This window comes from Pseudorasbora parva, chromosome 8 (genome assembly GCF_024679245.1).
Source record: "Pseudorasbora parva isolate DD20220531a chromosome 8, ASM2467924v1, whole genome shotgun sequence".
In the NCBI taxonomy this organism is placed as follows: domain Eukaryota; kingdom Metazoa; phylum Chordata; class Actinopteri; order Cypriniformes; family Gobionidae; genus Pseudorasbora; species Pseudorasbora parva.
The window spans coordinates 20,466,691-20,482,244 of NC_090179.1; the positions used below are offsets into that span (position 1 = coordinate 20,466,691).

At 40.5% G+C, this 15,554-nt stretch overlaps 1 protein-coding gene across 2 annotated transcripts in view; it reads right to left on the reverse strand.

Annotated features, from left to right (window-relative positions):
• Positions 1-15,554, reverse strand: part of nyap2a (neuronal tyrosine-phosphorylated phosphoinositide-3-kinase adaptor 2a) — a 62,535-nt gene that overhangs the window by 36,244 nt on the left and 10,737 nt on the right. For both annotated transcript variants that reach the window (XM_067450306.1, XM_067450307.1), the window contains one exon: positions 3,439-3,746. In XM_067450306.1, coding sequence (XP_067306407.1) covers positions 3,439-3,746 — 308 coding nt within the window. The remainder of the gene's footprint in view (positions 1-3,438; positions 3,747-15,554) is intronic.

Sequence of the window (15,554 nt, forward strand, 5' to 3'; positions counted from 1 at the left end):
TTTGTGACATGGTGCATTATCCTGCTGGAAGTAGCCATCAGAGGATGGGTACATGGTGGTCATAAAGGGATGGACATGGTCAGAAACAATGCTCAGGTAGGCTGTGGCATTTAAACAGTGATGGCAATAATGGCGTTATAGATAAATGGCGTTAACGGCGTTCATAATTTCAGTAACGAGTAATCAAACGAATGACTGTTCCCCCGTTACAACCCTGTTACCGTTACTGAGAATAAAATGTGGCTTTACTATAATTGAGCTCACTGAAGCGGTTTTCATCCGAAAAGGCGCTTTCTGTCAGCGGACCTGCAGCTGGGTGTGTGTGTGTGTGTGTGTGTGTGTGTGACACACGCACACACGCACGCGCGCATCCATACAGCGATCAGGAGTCAGAGGCAGAGCGACATCATGTCCAATGACTTCAAAGGTAGCTTTCGCAAACTGGAAGTATAAACACTACTTTTCCCTCGTTGAGGTGAAAGGTAAGAATGTTTATTTAACGTGCAACTTGCCCAGGAAGTCTCTCTCCACGTCGGTGAACGCAATTGATAACGTGAGCTCCGCTGCCAAAGGATTAGACAGACCCACAACATTAAAGCAACCAAAACTAGGTTTTTCTCGCGAGAAAGTGGATAAGCGCACCATACAAACAAGACTTGAGAGCACTTCTTGTTAAACTGTTTACTTTTGTGAGGAAGAAAATACTTCAAGCAGGCTATGTCTACCAGTTGTGTGACAGTTTTAAAATGTTAATGTGCACTACAAAGAGTCTAGGCTAGGTAAGTTGGACTTATATATATTTGTATTATTATTATTTTCTATTTTTGGTAGACTTTTCTTAAGGAGCATCATTTATTTTTAGATTTATTTGATGGTCAGTTGGGGTCTGTGCAATAAATAATTACAGTTCTAAACAATCTATTTTGTTTTATTGTTCCACTATTGTACTGATATTTACAATAATGTATTGAATTTGATAGACGTTTCTCTCACATTGTCCCACAGCAACATTAAAATAGTGTAGATTAGTGTACAATATAGTGTAATAATAATTTATTCTATTTAGTGTCCATTTCATTCATTTAACATTTAATATTGGGGGCATCCAAGTTATTTTACATATTTGAACATTTAAAAAAAAGTTATAAACACTTGTCTTACTCATTTCAACTGACTTTTGAAAACTGGTTAAAAAAAATCAAAATTATATGACATATAGCTACTTTTTCTCTTTTTACAGTAACGTAAATAGTTACTTTCCCTGGTAACGAGTTACTTTTATTATAGAGTAATTCAGTTACTAACTCAGTTACTTTTTGGAACAAGAAGTGAGTAACTATAACTAATTACTTTGTAATTAGTTTAGTAATGTTCCCAACACTGCATTTAAACGATGCCGATAACAAGACATGATGGATCCATGTTCTCATTCTGTTTACGCAAAATTCTGACTCTACCATCAGAATGTCTCAACAGAAATCCAGACTCAGACCAGGCAAAATTTATCCAGCCTTTAACTGTCCAATTTTGGTGAGCTCTTGCAAATTGTAGCCTCTTTTTCCTATTTGTAGTGGAGATGAGTGGTAGCCGGTGGGGTCTTTTGCTGTTGCCCATCTGCCTCAAGGTTGTGCATGTTGTGGCTTCACAAATGCTTTGCTGCTTTTCTGTCAAAGCACTCCTGACCCATCAAGGTATGGACTCCACTAGACCCCTGAAGGTGTTCTGTGGTATCTGGCACAAAGATGTTAGTAGCAGATCTTTTAAGTCCTGTACGTTTAAGTCATTTAAGTCCACAGGGCCTCCATGGAATGGACTTGTTTGTTCAGCACATCCCACAGATGCGGATCGAGATCTGGGGAATTTGGAGGCCAAGTCAACACCTCAAACTTGTTGTTGTGCTCATCCATTCCTGAACCATTTTTTGCTTTGTGGCAGGGCGTACTATCATGCTGTAAGAGGCCACAGCCATCAGGAAATACCGTTTCCATGAAAGGGTGTACATGGCCTGCAACAATGCTTAGGTAGGTGGTGTCAAAGTAACATCCACATGGATGGCAGGACCTAAGGTTTCCCAGCAGAACATTGCTCAAAGCATCACATTGCCTCTGCCGGCTTGCCTTCTTCCCATTGTGCATCCTGGTGCCATTTGTTCCCAGTGATGCACACACATCCACATGATGTAAAAGAAAACGAGATTCATCAGACCAAGCCACTTTCTTCTATTGCTCCGGGGTCAGCATGGACACCCTAACTGACCCAGTCGTCTTGCCATCACAATTTGGCCCTTAAGGATAAAATGTTTCCTTGTTGCCTAATATATCCCACCCACTAACAGGTGCCATGATGAAGAGATAATCACTGTTATTCAGTTCACCTAATCATAATGTTATGCCTCATGCTGGTGTTTATGTATAGTACACTATGAAGTCTCTTATTGTCAAAAATTATAATTTAAAATAACTGTTTTCTACATAATTTATTCCTGTGATGGCAAAACCGAATTTTCAGCAGCCACTACTTTGATGAACAGGAGCTTCAGAAGATCTACATAAAACATTTTAAACATTTTTTAAAGTGCATTTATTTTGTTTGCATATGTTCATATAGTGAGTGATCAGTCTTGTAAAAATATCTACCACTTTTCCTGTTTATCTCTTCTTTGTGATGTGGAGTGCAGAAAGGAAGAGGGTTTTGTGTGTGTGTGTAGCTCAAAGGAGGTGCTGCATGTGTAATGATCCATAAGAATACAGCACGCATGAGAGAGACGGCAGAACAGAGGGGATTTGCATATAAAAGTGAAGTGATGAGAAAGAATATGTTTTTTTGCATTTTTTGTGTTTGTGTCTTTAGTATTTGTCCTTTAGAAAAAAGTTGATTGTAGTAATATTTCACAATAAAATGTTTCGTATATACATTGTATTTGAAATTTATATTTCTATAATTAAAATAGAAAACTATTATTTTAAATTTAAAAATATTTCACAATTTTGTGGCATTTATATGGATGATGTGCTTATAAGAACATTTTTCAACACTGAACATAAGAAATGTTTCTTGAGCACCAAATCAGCATATTAGAATGATTTCTGAAGGACCATTTGATCATCATGAATAAATAATACATATTAAAATGAAAAAATATATATTTTAAACTGTAATAATATCTCTCGAAAATATAACTTTAAAATATTTCATTATATATTGTCATATTTCATAGTGATGTGAATGGTCAATGTGCTCATAGGATGTTGAATTGAGAGTGTGAGAACAAAAGAGGAGAGAGATCAAATCACAAAAAAAAGGTACCAAAAGTATCTTGTTTTTTTGGGACATGCTTGCATTGCGTTATGAATTGCATTCGGACACATTTTCTGAATGCGAAATGAAGCTTGCATACTGTAGCTAGAGGCATTAGTGTTAATGTACACAAATATTTACCGTCACATTTGTCTGTTTCCTTCCCGCTCTTCCCCGTGCTGAGCCCAGTGTTGACGGTCTCAGAGGAAGTGCTGAGTTTGGTGTTGGGATCTCGTCTGGGTTTGGGCGGGGGCTGTTTTCGTGAGGTGGGACTCCCCTCCTCCTCTCCCCCTCCCACCGAGTGCAGAGACTGTGAGCGTACGGTGAAGCCCAGGCCGCAGGGAGGAGGAACGCGGTCCTGAGGGGCCGGCATCGTCATGAAGCCCATACGAAAGTGTTTACCTGCGTATCCCCCTCCTTCTGTCGCACGGGCCACATCCTCGCCAATCCTGAAGAGAGAAAGAGAATTTACTTTAGCATTTCACAAAGTTTAAACATTTTGACACCATCACTTCAGGAAACCTAGATGGATTTCAGCATCCATCAGATCAGACCAATGTTTTAGAATAGAACATTCAAAAGTTTGGGGTCAGTAAGCATTCTTATAATACTTTTATTCAGTAAGGACACATTAAATAGATCAAAAGTTACAATAAACACATTTATAATGTTACAAATGATTTCTATTTCCAATACATTTTGTACTTTTGACCATTTATCAAATAATCCTGAAATATTAAGCAGCATAACTATTTTCAACATTGATAAGACATTTCTTGAGCAGCATTCTTCATATTAGAAGGACTTCTGAAGGACCATGTGACACTGAAGACTGGAGTAATGATACTAAAAATTCAGCTTTCCATCACATTAATAAATTACATTTTTTTATATTTTAAAGTAGAAAACGGTTCTTTTAAATTGTAAAAAATATTTCACAATATTACTGACTTGAAATGAAATAATAGCCTTGGTGAGCATAAGAGACTAAGAAAATCATACATATCGCATTAAGCAATACAAATGTGACAAAATATCCCATGTTTGAAATAACTGAGTAAGACTGTTACTGAGGAAAGGCGAATTCACTTCATCCATTTATCTGTTCTCTCATAACTTCATGAATCTATCTCGCTTAAAAGTCATTTCTGCATAATCTAATTCTGAGCAATTTGGCTGGATTTTACGATGATTTCTGCACCGAATATCCAATAAAAATTGAGTTACTTTCATCTGTCTGTTCATGAGAAAGTAAAAGAGAGAGAGAGAGAGAGAGAGAGAGAGAGAGAGAGAGAGAGAGAGAGAGAGAGAGAGAGAGTTAGAGAAGGGGGCAGTCAGTTCAAATGCTGTCTCTCAAATTCTCTCTCTCTCTCACTCTCTCTCTCTCTCTCTGTCTCTCTCTCTTGGACAAAAACTAATCATACTAAAGGGCAGACAGGATTTACTCACATTGGCTTTAAGTAACCATTCACACATACACACGCACACACACACTGTGAGTGTGTAATCAGAGAGGAGGGTGTGGTGCTGTGGTAGTTCATAAAGAATGATTGAGAGTCTGTCTGCCAACCTCACTGCACCACCGTCCCTCATCTCTCCACATCCTCTCTCTCTCTCGTTCTCTATTTCCATCCTTTCATCCAAGTGTTTTGTCATCCGTCTTGTCTTTCCTGTATAGTCTGCAATTTTTCCCCTCCCTCTCAGTTGTCACACTTCACACACAGGCTTGTGTCGCCAGTCATTTGTAGTCACACCTTGTTTTCACATTATGTCAAAATGATGTTACCAAATGGTGAAACAATTAATTAACATTGCAATGGCCATGACAGAAAAACAAATTGAGGCTTCAGTTGAAAGACTAAATCGCCTCGTACCTTGTTTTTTTCTCTCCATCACTTCTACACTAACACTTACAAGTTTGGGAATTAATATTTGTATTCAGCAAGGATGCATTAAATTGATCAAAAGTGACAGTACAGACTTTTATAATATTATTAAATTTAGCCTCATTTTAAACTTTAAATTCATCAAATAACACTAAATAAATGTATCATGGTTTTCTCACAACAATATTAAGCAGCACAGCTGTTTTTATTATATTAAAATGGTCAGCACTGCCTGTTTTTAAAGGAACTGTATGTAAGAAATGTATTTCAATTAATCATAAAATGGCCCTGATATGTCACTAAATTTTAAGAAATCATGTTAATTTCAAATACTAATATCACTGACAACAGTAGTCCGGCCAGGATATTGTCATTTGAAAGTTGTTGTTCAGCCCTCAACTGATATTGATGTTGACATGTTGTGTTTTGGCCTGAAGCTCCACCCTCCACCTATCGACCAATCACAAAGTCAGTAGTGTTTCGGCATCCGGGTTGCTCTAATCCCTTTCCCTATCACATATCAGATTAGAAAGGCTAAAGATTTGAAAAGTGGAAATAAAGTGCCTAATGTGTGTTTATTGCGTTTATTGTTTAGGGGTAGGTTTAGCAGTGGCCCAGTAGTGCACAACACAACAAAATTTAGAAAGCAAACAAGTTCACAACACAACAAAATCAAGCCACAACACAACGGAAACAAGCCACAACACAACTGAAAAGCCACAACACAACTGAAAAGCCACAACACAACTGAAAAGCCACAACACAACTGAAAAGCCACAACACAACTGAAAAGCCACAACACAAAGAAAAGCCACAACACAACTGAAAAGCCACAACACAACTGAAAAGCCACAACACAAAGAAAAGCCACAACACAACTGAAAAGCCACAACACAACTGAAAAGCCACAACACAAAGAAAAGCCACAACACAAAGAAAAGCCACAACACAAAGAAAAGCCACAACTCAAAGAAAAGCCACAACACAAAGAAAAGCCACAACACAAAGAAAAGCCACAACACAAAGAAAAGCCACAACTCAAAGAAAAGCCACAACACAAAGAAAAGCCACAACACAACGAAATCGAGCCACAATACATCAGAAATGCTCCCGACCGCTAGGAGGCACTCGGAGTGGTAAAGTTAGTTTTTCTTGCCATTATTAGATTCCCTAGTCTTGCAAATATATAAACACTTAAAAATTGTTAAGTGCATAACCATTGCATATCGAAATTCAAAATCACCAACATGCATTATAGCTGCATATTTATACTTATGAATGCTTTTACCCGATATCACTGCACTTGATGCCCAAGGGAACGTCTGCCTATTCCACCTCAGTAATGCACAACATTGGAATTTGAACATTAAGTAATTTTTTTATGAATTATAAGTTATAAGTTAAAGTTATATAAATTATAAGTTTCAATCACTTGTTGGAATTGGCAGATGTTTCCTTAGGCACCGTGTGCTGTGATAGCGAGTAAAAGCGTTTACGAGTGTAAATATGCATCTATAATGCATGTAGGTGATTTTGAGTTATTTCATGTCTATATACAATGTTTACAAACTTAAAACTGATCAGAACATTTATATATTTTTAAGACTGTCCAACCTATAGAATAATGGAAAGGAAAAATAACGTCACCACTCTGAGAGCCCCTAGTAGTTGGGAGCATTTCCATTGTGTTTGTTGTGGCTTTTTCGTAGTGTTGAGGCTTGTTTCTGTTGTTTTGTGGCTTGATTTTATTGTGCTGTGGCTTTTCGTAGTGTTGAGGCTTGTTTCTGTTGTTTTGTGGCTTGATTTTATTGTGCTGTGGCTTTTCGTTGTGTTGTGGCTTGATTTTATAGTGTTGTGAACTTATGTGTGCTTTTTAAATTATGCTGTGTTGTGCACTACTGGGCCACCGTAGTTTAGGGAGGGCTTTATTGTCCTCATAAGGCTGCATTCATTTAATAATTTTAACAAATATAATCATTTACACTCTGTTTTTATTGCTTACTGTTTAATGTTCAACAACACTGAGCTGCAAATAGGATCTGCTACTATTTATAAGTATAGCTATATCTTTTTGTAAATTGCACCTATCACTGAGAAAATATGCTGTTTACACTTTAGTGCAAATAGCCGCTGACATTTTGTATTTTAGAAGGTATACTGTTATCCAACCCTCCCTACCTTAAAAGCCTCCACATTTCTTTTATCCTCAGAAAATAATGTGCCATCATTTCAGTAGGAGACCAGCTCATTATGTTGACTTCACTGATGGATGTTCACATTAGCACACTAGTGTAGTGCTTACTATTCCTGCTGACAACACCAGCTTAGAACAGCATGAACTTCTACAGGATGTTGTCCAGGCTAGTTTATGCTGACTAGATTGGTGCTTGTCTGTGTGCGTATGTGTGTCGGGTTTTGCCTAGTTCGTGTGGAGCAAATGTCCCCACATGGTAGTAAAAACAGAAATCACTTAAATTGTGGGGAGCAGTTAATGGCCCCCAGAAGAAAAATAGCTTAATAAACATAATAAATAATGTCTTAATAAGATGCTGAAAGGTTTGTGTGAGGGTTTAAGGGCAGGTAAGGGCATATAACATATCACTCGTTCAGTATAATTAAATAGATGGATTTATATGGAAAGTCTCTTCCATGATAGAATAACTAATGTGCGTGTAAAGGGTTAAAGGTCATGAGAATAACAGTTAGTTGGGCAGAGCTTGGATTTCTAAAGCTAATGGATATAATGGAAAGAGTAGTGATTAGTTTGCCTGTTTATGTAGATATAGTGGATGAACATGAAATATGATGAAAATATGTGAAATATTTTACACACATTCATACATGGTTTTGTACTTTATCTCTTTGTTTCAAATACAAACTAGTCTCAATGGATGCAGAGAAGCAGGTATGCCTGAAGCATTGCTGTCTGTCTGTTTGTCTGTGTGTCTGTCTGTGTGTGTGTGTGTGTGTGTGTGTGTGTGTGTGTGTGTGTGTGTGTGTGTGTGTGTGTGTGTGTGTGTGTGTGTGTGTGTGTGTGTGTGTGTGTGTGTGTGTGTGTGTGTGTGTGTGTGTGGGTGTGTGTGTGGGTGTGTGTGTGTGTGTGTGTGTGTGTGTGTGTGTGTGTGTGTGTGTGTGTGTGTGTGTGTGTGTGTTGTACCGTGTTATGTTTGTCTGTATTGATCAGAGCTCAGTAAATAAACTTCTGTCTTTGCCTGTCCAGCTCATCACACCCATAAACCCTGCTCTAATACATCAACCTATCATACTTTCATCCTGGTCTCCAATCTTTATCCTGCATTATTTTTTCGCTTACATGCTGTCATGTTTAAAATGTGTTTTTTTGTCAGCCTCTTTTCCATCCCCTTCACAATTTTTGTCTTGTCTGTTCATCCAAAGACAGTTCTCTAGAGTAATATGTCTGTTTTTCTCTCTCATCCTTCTACCAAGGTAATGCACTATTCAAAGTGACCTTTTCTTGACCTTCACTGATATGTCAATGTCCATGTTATTGATCTAAGAATGTCTAGATTTTTTCCTCAATGACTGTCCTTCTGTAGCATTTCTCATTTGTCTTTGTTGTGGATGTTTACAAGAGGTCGTAGTGATACTGTTCATGCCAGTGAGGACGATACCATTGACTGCGGTTTGCGTTAGACACTAAATTGCTTTCAGGGCTTCTGGCTGCTGCTATGGCAACCATGTCAAAACTATTTCCAGGCAATTTATCGAACATGAATTATCATTAATATCTGGAAAACTGTGTTAGACAGTTCCCTCCCTCCCTCTACTATACAGTAAAGATGCAAACATGTAGTCACACACTCACACACACACACACACACACACACACACAAAACTACTACTACTATGCCCAGGTTGTTAACTTATATATATATATATATATATATATATATATATATATATATATATATATATATATATATATATATATATATATATATATATACATACTCACTTTCATTTCACTTTCATTTTAATTTCATTTTCCAACAGGATTTGGTACCTGCACACAGTGCCGAAGCAACCAGTACCTGGTTTAAGAACCACGGTATCCCTTTACTTAATTGGCCAACAAACTCTCCTCTGGCTCACCTCTGGTCCACGGCCCTGGCCCACCTCTGCTCCACGGCCCTTGCCCAACTCTACTCCAAGGCCCTGGCCCAACTCTCCTTCACGACCCTGGCCCACCTCTGCTCCACAGCCCTGGCCCAACTCTTCTTCACGGCCCTGGCCCACCTCTGCTCCACAGCCCTGGCCCAACTCTCCTCCAAGGCCCTGGTCCACCTCTGGTCTACGGCCCTGGCCCTCCTCTGGTCCACAGCCCTGGCCCAACTCTCCTTCACGGCCCTGGCCCACCTCTGGTCCACGGCCCTGGCCCAACTCTCCTTCACGGCCCTGGCCCAACTCTGGTCCACGGTCCTGGCCCAACTCTCCTTTACTGCCCTGGCCTACCTCTGGTCCACGGCCCTGGCCCAACTCTCCTTCACGGCCCTGGCCCAACTCTGGTCCACGGTCCTGGCCCAACTCTCCTTTACTGCCCTGGCCTACCTCTGGTCCACGGTCCTGGCCCAACTCCCCTTCACGGCCCTGGCTCAACTCTCCTTTACGGCCCTGGCTTACCTCTGGTCCTAGGCCCTGGCCCACCACTGGTCCACGGCCTTGGCCCACCTCTCTTTCCTCCGCGGCGCAGGCCCAACTCTCCTCAAAGGCCCTGGCCCGCCTCTGCCCCACAGCCCTGAACCACCTCTCCTCCATGTCCATCCTGGACTTTTTGAGTTTTGATTTGATGTTTTGTTTCATATTGCTCCATATTATTAATAGTTTACTTTATTAAAGTATGTATAGAAAAACTCCTAATATATACTTATATGCATAATTGCTTGCTTATATACAGAGAAACGTGCATAGGTGCACCTATAGAATATTTGTGCATAAAAATTCATATTAATTTCCCAATCCAATCCAATCCAATCACATTCAAATTCAAATTCATTTTAAGCCTCTTCAACATGCACACACTCATATATGAGAGTGACGTGAGGTGAGGTGTAACAGGATTTATGGTATTATGTAGGTCCCTTAAGGTCACCAGATCCAGATTTTCCATTGTGTGTGTCCTTGGATGGGTTTCTCTATGTGTGTGATAACAGTTGAGTGACACATCCAAACCTGCCTTTTGTTGTGGGAGTGTGTGCATGTGTCCTCAGGGGCTAGCAGTCTAAATTTAGAGACGAGAGAGAGACGAGGACCAAGCCCACTGTTGCCATAGAAACTCACCCCTCTGTCTCCATGGTGACAGACCCTGTTTTTTCCCTCTCTAGGCTAAGGAGGTATGACTTTAGGCCCTCCCACTGTCAGTGTTTATATTTGTTTTGATCCTCTTTCATGAGTTATATTAATGAAATTTCATCTGCATTCTGTAATCCTGATTGTTTAATCTCACTAAAACACCTCCAAGAGAGAGACGAACCACAGATGAACTTGATCACTTCATTTGTGTGTCATTGACCTCCTCTCCTCATGAAGAACACCCTACTTACACCCCATTACTGTGGTAAGAGGACCCACGCTGTATGAAAATAGGGCCACCACTTAGACATTTCAGACCTTTTCAGAGAGATGCTAAAGAGGAGGAAAGAATCTGAGGTTCGATTACAGGGTACAAACAGGTGAAAATGTAGGGTTAAAGGGGCAGCAGAAGAGAAAATGAGGGGGTTGAGAGGACAAGTTGCTGATAAAGAGAGAGTGGAAGGATAAATTAAAAAAAAATCTCCCGCTACCCTGGATGCCAGCCAAACCTAGTCCTGCCTTCAACATTTGAGGTTGGGAAGTTCAGTCTGGACTTGATCCATTGTGGAGTAACTATGGAGCTGTTCGGACCAATGAAATTGTCAGGGCGGGCTTTATATGATGATTGACAGATAACGTAACATAATCATCCACAACACCAAAGATTGTTTGGGTTGAATTCGTTCTAATCCTAAACGGACAACTTGTTCGTATATGCATTCACCTTTAATATTCCTCTCAAAAATGATGATCGTGTTGGCAAGTACTCCTTCTATCCTAGTACTATCCTGTATTTATTTTCACAACACAGAGAAAGATCCTTTACACTCATCTTCTTCTTCCAGCGTGCGTGCATTTGAGTTCTGTAGACAACTAAGTTAAAGGGGGGGTGAAATGCTGTTTCATGCATACTGAGCTTTTTACACCTTTAAAGACTTGGATTCCCATCCTAAACATAGACAAAGTTTCAAAAACTAATGTTGGACGTTTGATGGAGTATTTCTGTGTTAAAAATACTCCTTCCGGTTTCTCACAAGTTTCGGCGAGTTTTTTTCGAGTATGGGTCTACTTGACGTTAAATAGAGCGGAAAGTCCTTGTATGGGCTGTACGGGCTCTTCTCCCGGAAGGGTGCGCGCGCGTGACTAGAGGGAGAGAGAGGAAATGCACGCTGTAAACAGTCTCTCAGGTGCAGATCCAGTCGTCCGTGAACACTTATGTCGCGCCGCGCTCCACTTTATTCCTATGGGTGACGTCGAGCGACTTCAACGCTTCAGCACACCATTCCGGGAAGGCAGCGCTGCATTTGAACCGATTTGAACGCAGAAATGACGGGAAGCTTCAAGGCATCGCTTCAGTCGCGTCGCAAAGTGGATTTCCACGGTCACTGCTGTCACAGGACTTCACCAAATCATACCAAAGAAGTGTGTTTTTGACAGAGCGGTCCTGCTTTGGAAGATGCCGGTGAGTAAATCAACTTCAAATGTCTCTGCTATTGGCTACCGTCGCATGAGTAAACATCAGTAAACGATACGATCGCGTGCTTCGTCATTCAAAGGCGCTAACGGTTACTCCATTGTTGTTCTGTATAACGTTACACTATTCTGACTCTGACGTGCAAAACCGTTTTGCTTGCTACCTCTAAGGTCTAGTCACATACAATAGTCCATAAACCGAATCATGTCCTCATAAACTGCACACAAAGGCCCCTAAATACAGTACATACCACAGAGACGGACATCCTGATGTTGCCGTTTCTCCTGTTCAATTTATTTCAGCCTCAGATTTGATTGTGGATCATTATCTGTATTAGCTGAGATAGATGGGTTTCTCCACGCTTGAGGACGTCACCGCTTTGCGCGCTTGTCATTCTTTAGCTCCGCCCACACGATACGCCTCCAGGCGCTCGTTTTTTTCCGGAAAGACTCGGTACAGCCCATATTTCTTTTATAAATATGATAAAACTAAAGACTTTTCGGAGATATGAAGGATGCAATACTATTCTATAGGTACTCAAGATTGACATGAGATTGACTGAAACTGAGTGTTTCACCCCCCCTTTAAGCTTTAGTGATGTCGTTCATGAATGATTTATTCTTTTTAAACTAATTTTTAATATGACTCGGGAACAACAAGCTGTCTCAGAGAGCATTGTTCATTTTGTGTTGACCGTGCATGCGCCATATGCATAGACTGTAAAAAAATATGGACGTAGTGTCCATGATGTCACACCCATAGGATTCCAAAAAGCTGTTCTGAAGCTTAAAGTAGGGTCGAGCTGGGCGTTGCCATCTTGTGAGCGAGTCATCGCGTGTCACTCCCGTATAACAGAAAATGGGCAAAAAGGCGGGATGTGCGCGGAGCTGAGGTGACGCAATTACTAGACGGCGGATAAATGGCCACCCACCTGTAATTATGCAGAACTTTAATGCTTTATGTAACGTAAACGAATGAGTTATAAAAAAAATTCACCCTTTCACAGTTGTCATGAAGATCAAAATTAGCCTTATAAGCCAAAACCACAATTTGTACCAGGCTGTAAACATGTTTTTTTCTGCTGTAAAGTTGAGAATTTTAACATGGGGCTCAATGAGATTCTGCTCCCTTCTGAAGCCTGCCTCTAGTGGCCAGTTAAGGAATTACAGTTTACATTCCTTCCGTATTGGCTTCAAGAGAGATCACGGGAGGTTGCCGCTTGGCCATATGCCATCTGTTCTGTACAGGATATTCTGCACTCAGCCTATGGAGCTGTGAGAACGAATGACTCGAACCTGAAGACTCAAGTGGTGAACTAATCAATTCTGTTTTCGGGACTGCATATAGGACTTTCCCGGCCCAGATCAGACACTGATGACGGAACTAACAACTCAAACCGAAGACGGGAGAGGTCTACTAATCTTTCCAGGAAACAGACGGGATTAAATTCAAAGTGACAAAAGAAAGAACGACTGGGATTCGGAGGTGAGGTGAACTAACAGACTGCATAGCCTGAAGACCCAGCTAAGCAATTAACGAATCATTTGGCTGCATTAGCTTATAATTCTTTTTTATTCCAAATGTGATCGACGTTTGCATAAGTACCAGATGTGTTGATCTGGTGTGACATTTTAATTATATTCTGCTGAAATGAAGGAAAAAGTTTTGTTCATTTTGCTGAATGAGATTCAAAGATCAGAGTCCGTAAAATTATCTGATCTTCCCACACTACTACTATGCGTTCCTCAACATACGCCACTTACACCATTGCTCTGACTGGTTTTAGGTCTATCCAATTGAGTGCAGAGACATTTTTTTTCCTGGTTCGGTTGAAACACACCCCATAATCACAGCCCATTACTCATATCATGATAAAAGATTTTGCTCATATCGCCCACAATTGACATAGTTTACATTTTGTGACGGCACAAGCAATCAAGCCATTGAGATATGCTATATTTCCCCATGTCCACAGTATGTATGCAGATAAAATTGAACATACTTGTATAGACCTTCTTCATAACAGCACCATGACGTATGAATGTGAGGCTGTGAGGGATAGACTTACCGTGTTTTCAATGGCATCTGCTGTAAAAAAAAAAAAAAAAAAAAAAAAACCTGTATAAAGCTCCTAGATTACTTATAATTTTCCATAGCTGGAAACTAAAACTTAAACTTTCCATAGTCTACTAAAATTTATTGGAGATATTTGCTGTTTCGACAGCAGAACAATCCAAAAAAACACAATAAATAACAGTACATCCTCGCTTTCAGTCCCGTTCAAAATTAAAGATGGCGCTGCTGTGAATAAGGTCTATATCCTACTTACATCCCAAAAATCAGGCTGTTGAGGTTATTTACTATATAGTACATATCACTATTTGAGTGTACTGTATGTATCTATGTATCGCTGTGAGATAATACAGTTTAAATTTGTGACGATATAAACCAGGGGTGGGCGATTCCAGTCCTGGAGGGCCACTGTCCTGCAGAGTTTAGCGCCAACCCTGATCAAACTCTGCTAAACCTGGAGCTAAACTCTGCAGGACAGTGATCCTCCAGGACAGGAATTGCCCACCCCTGATATAAACAATCATACAGCCGAGATTTGGATATATAATTTGGATATTAGCTATTATCATTTAAAGGGGGGGGGGGTGAAATGCTGTTTCATGCATACTGAGCTTTTTACACCTTTAAAGACTTGGATTCCCATCCTAAACATAGACAAAGTTTCAAAAACTAATGTTGGACGTTTGATGGAGTATTTCTGTGTTAAAAATACTCCTTCCGGTTTCTCACAAGTTTCGGCGAGTTTTTTTCGAGTATGGGTCTACTTGACGTTAAATAGAGCGGAAAGTCCTTGTATGGGCCGTATGGGCTCTTCTCCCGGAAGGGTGCGCGCGCGCGTAACTAGAGGGAGAGAGAGGAAATGCACGCCGTAAACAGTCTCTCAGGTGCAGATCCAGTCGTCCGTGAACACTTATGACGCGCCGCGCTCCACTTTATTCCTATGGGTGACGTCGAGCGACTTCAACGCTTCAGCACAGCATTCCGGGAAGGCAGCGCTGCATTTGAACCGATTTGAACGCAGAAATGACGGGAAGCTTCAAGGCATCGCTTCAGTCGCGTCGCAAAGTGGATTTCCACGGTCACTGCTGTCACAGGACTTCACCAAATCATACCAAAGAAGTGTGTTTTTGACAGAGCGGTCCTGCTTTGGAAGATGCCGGTGAGTAAATCAACTTCAAATGTCTCTGCTATTGGCTACCGTCGCATGAGTAAACATCAGTAAACGATACGATCGCGTGCTTCGTCATTCAAATGCGCTAACGGTTACTCCATTGTTGTTCTGTATAACGTTACACTATTCTGACTCTGACGTGCAAAACCGTTTTGCTTGCTACCTCTAAGGTCTAGTCACATACAATAGTCCATAAACCGAATCATGTCCTCATAAACTGCACACAAAGGCCCCTAAATACAGTACATACCACAGAGACGGACATCCTGATGTTGCCGTTTCTCCTGTTCAATTTATTTCAGCCTCAGATTTGATTGTGGATCATTATCTGTATTAGCTGACG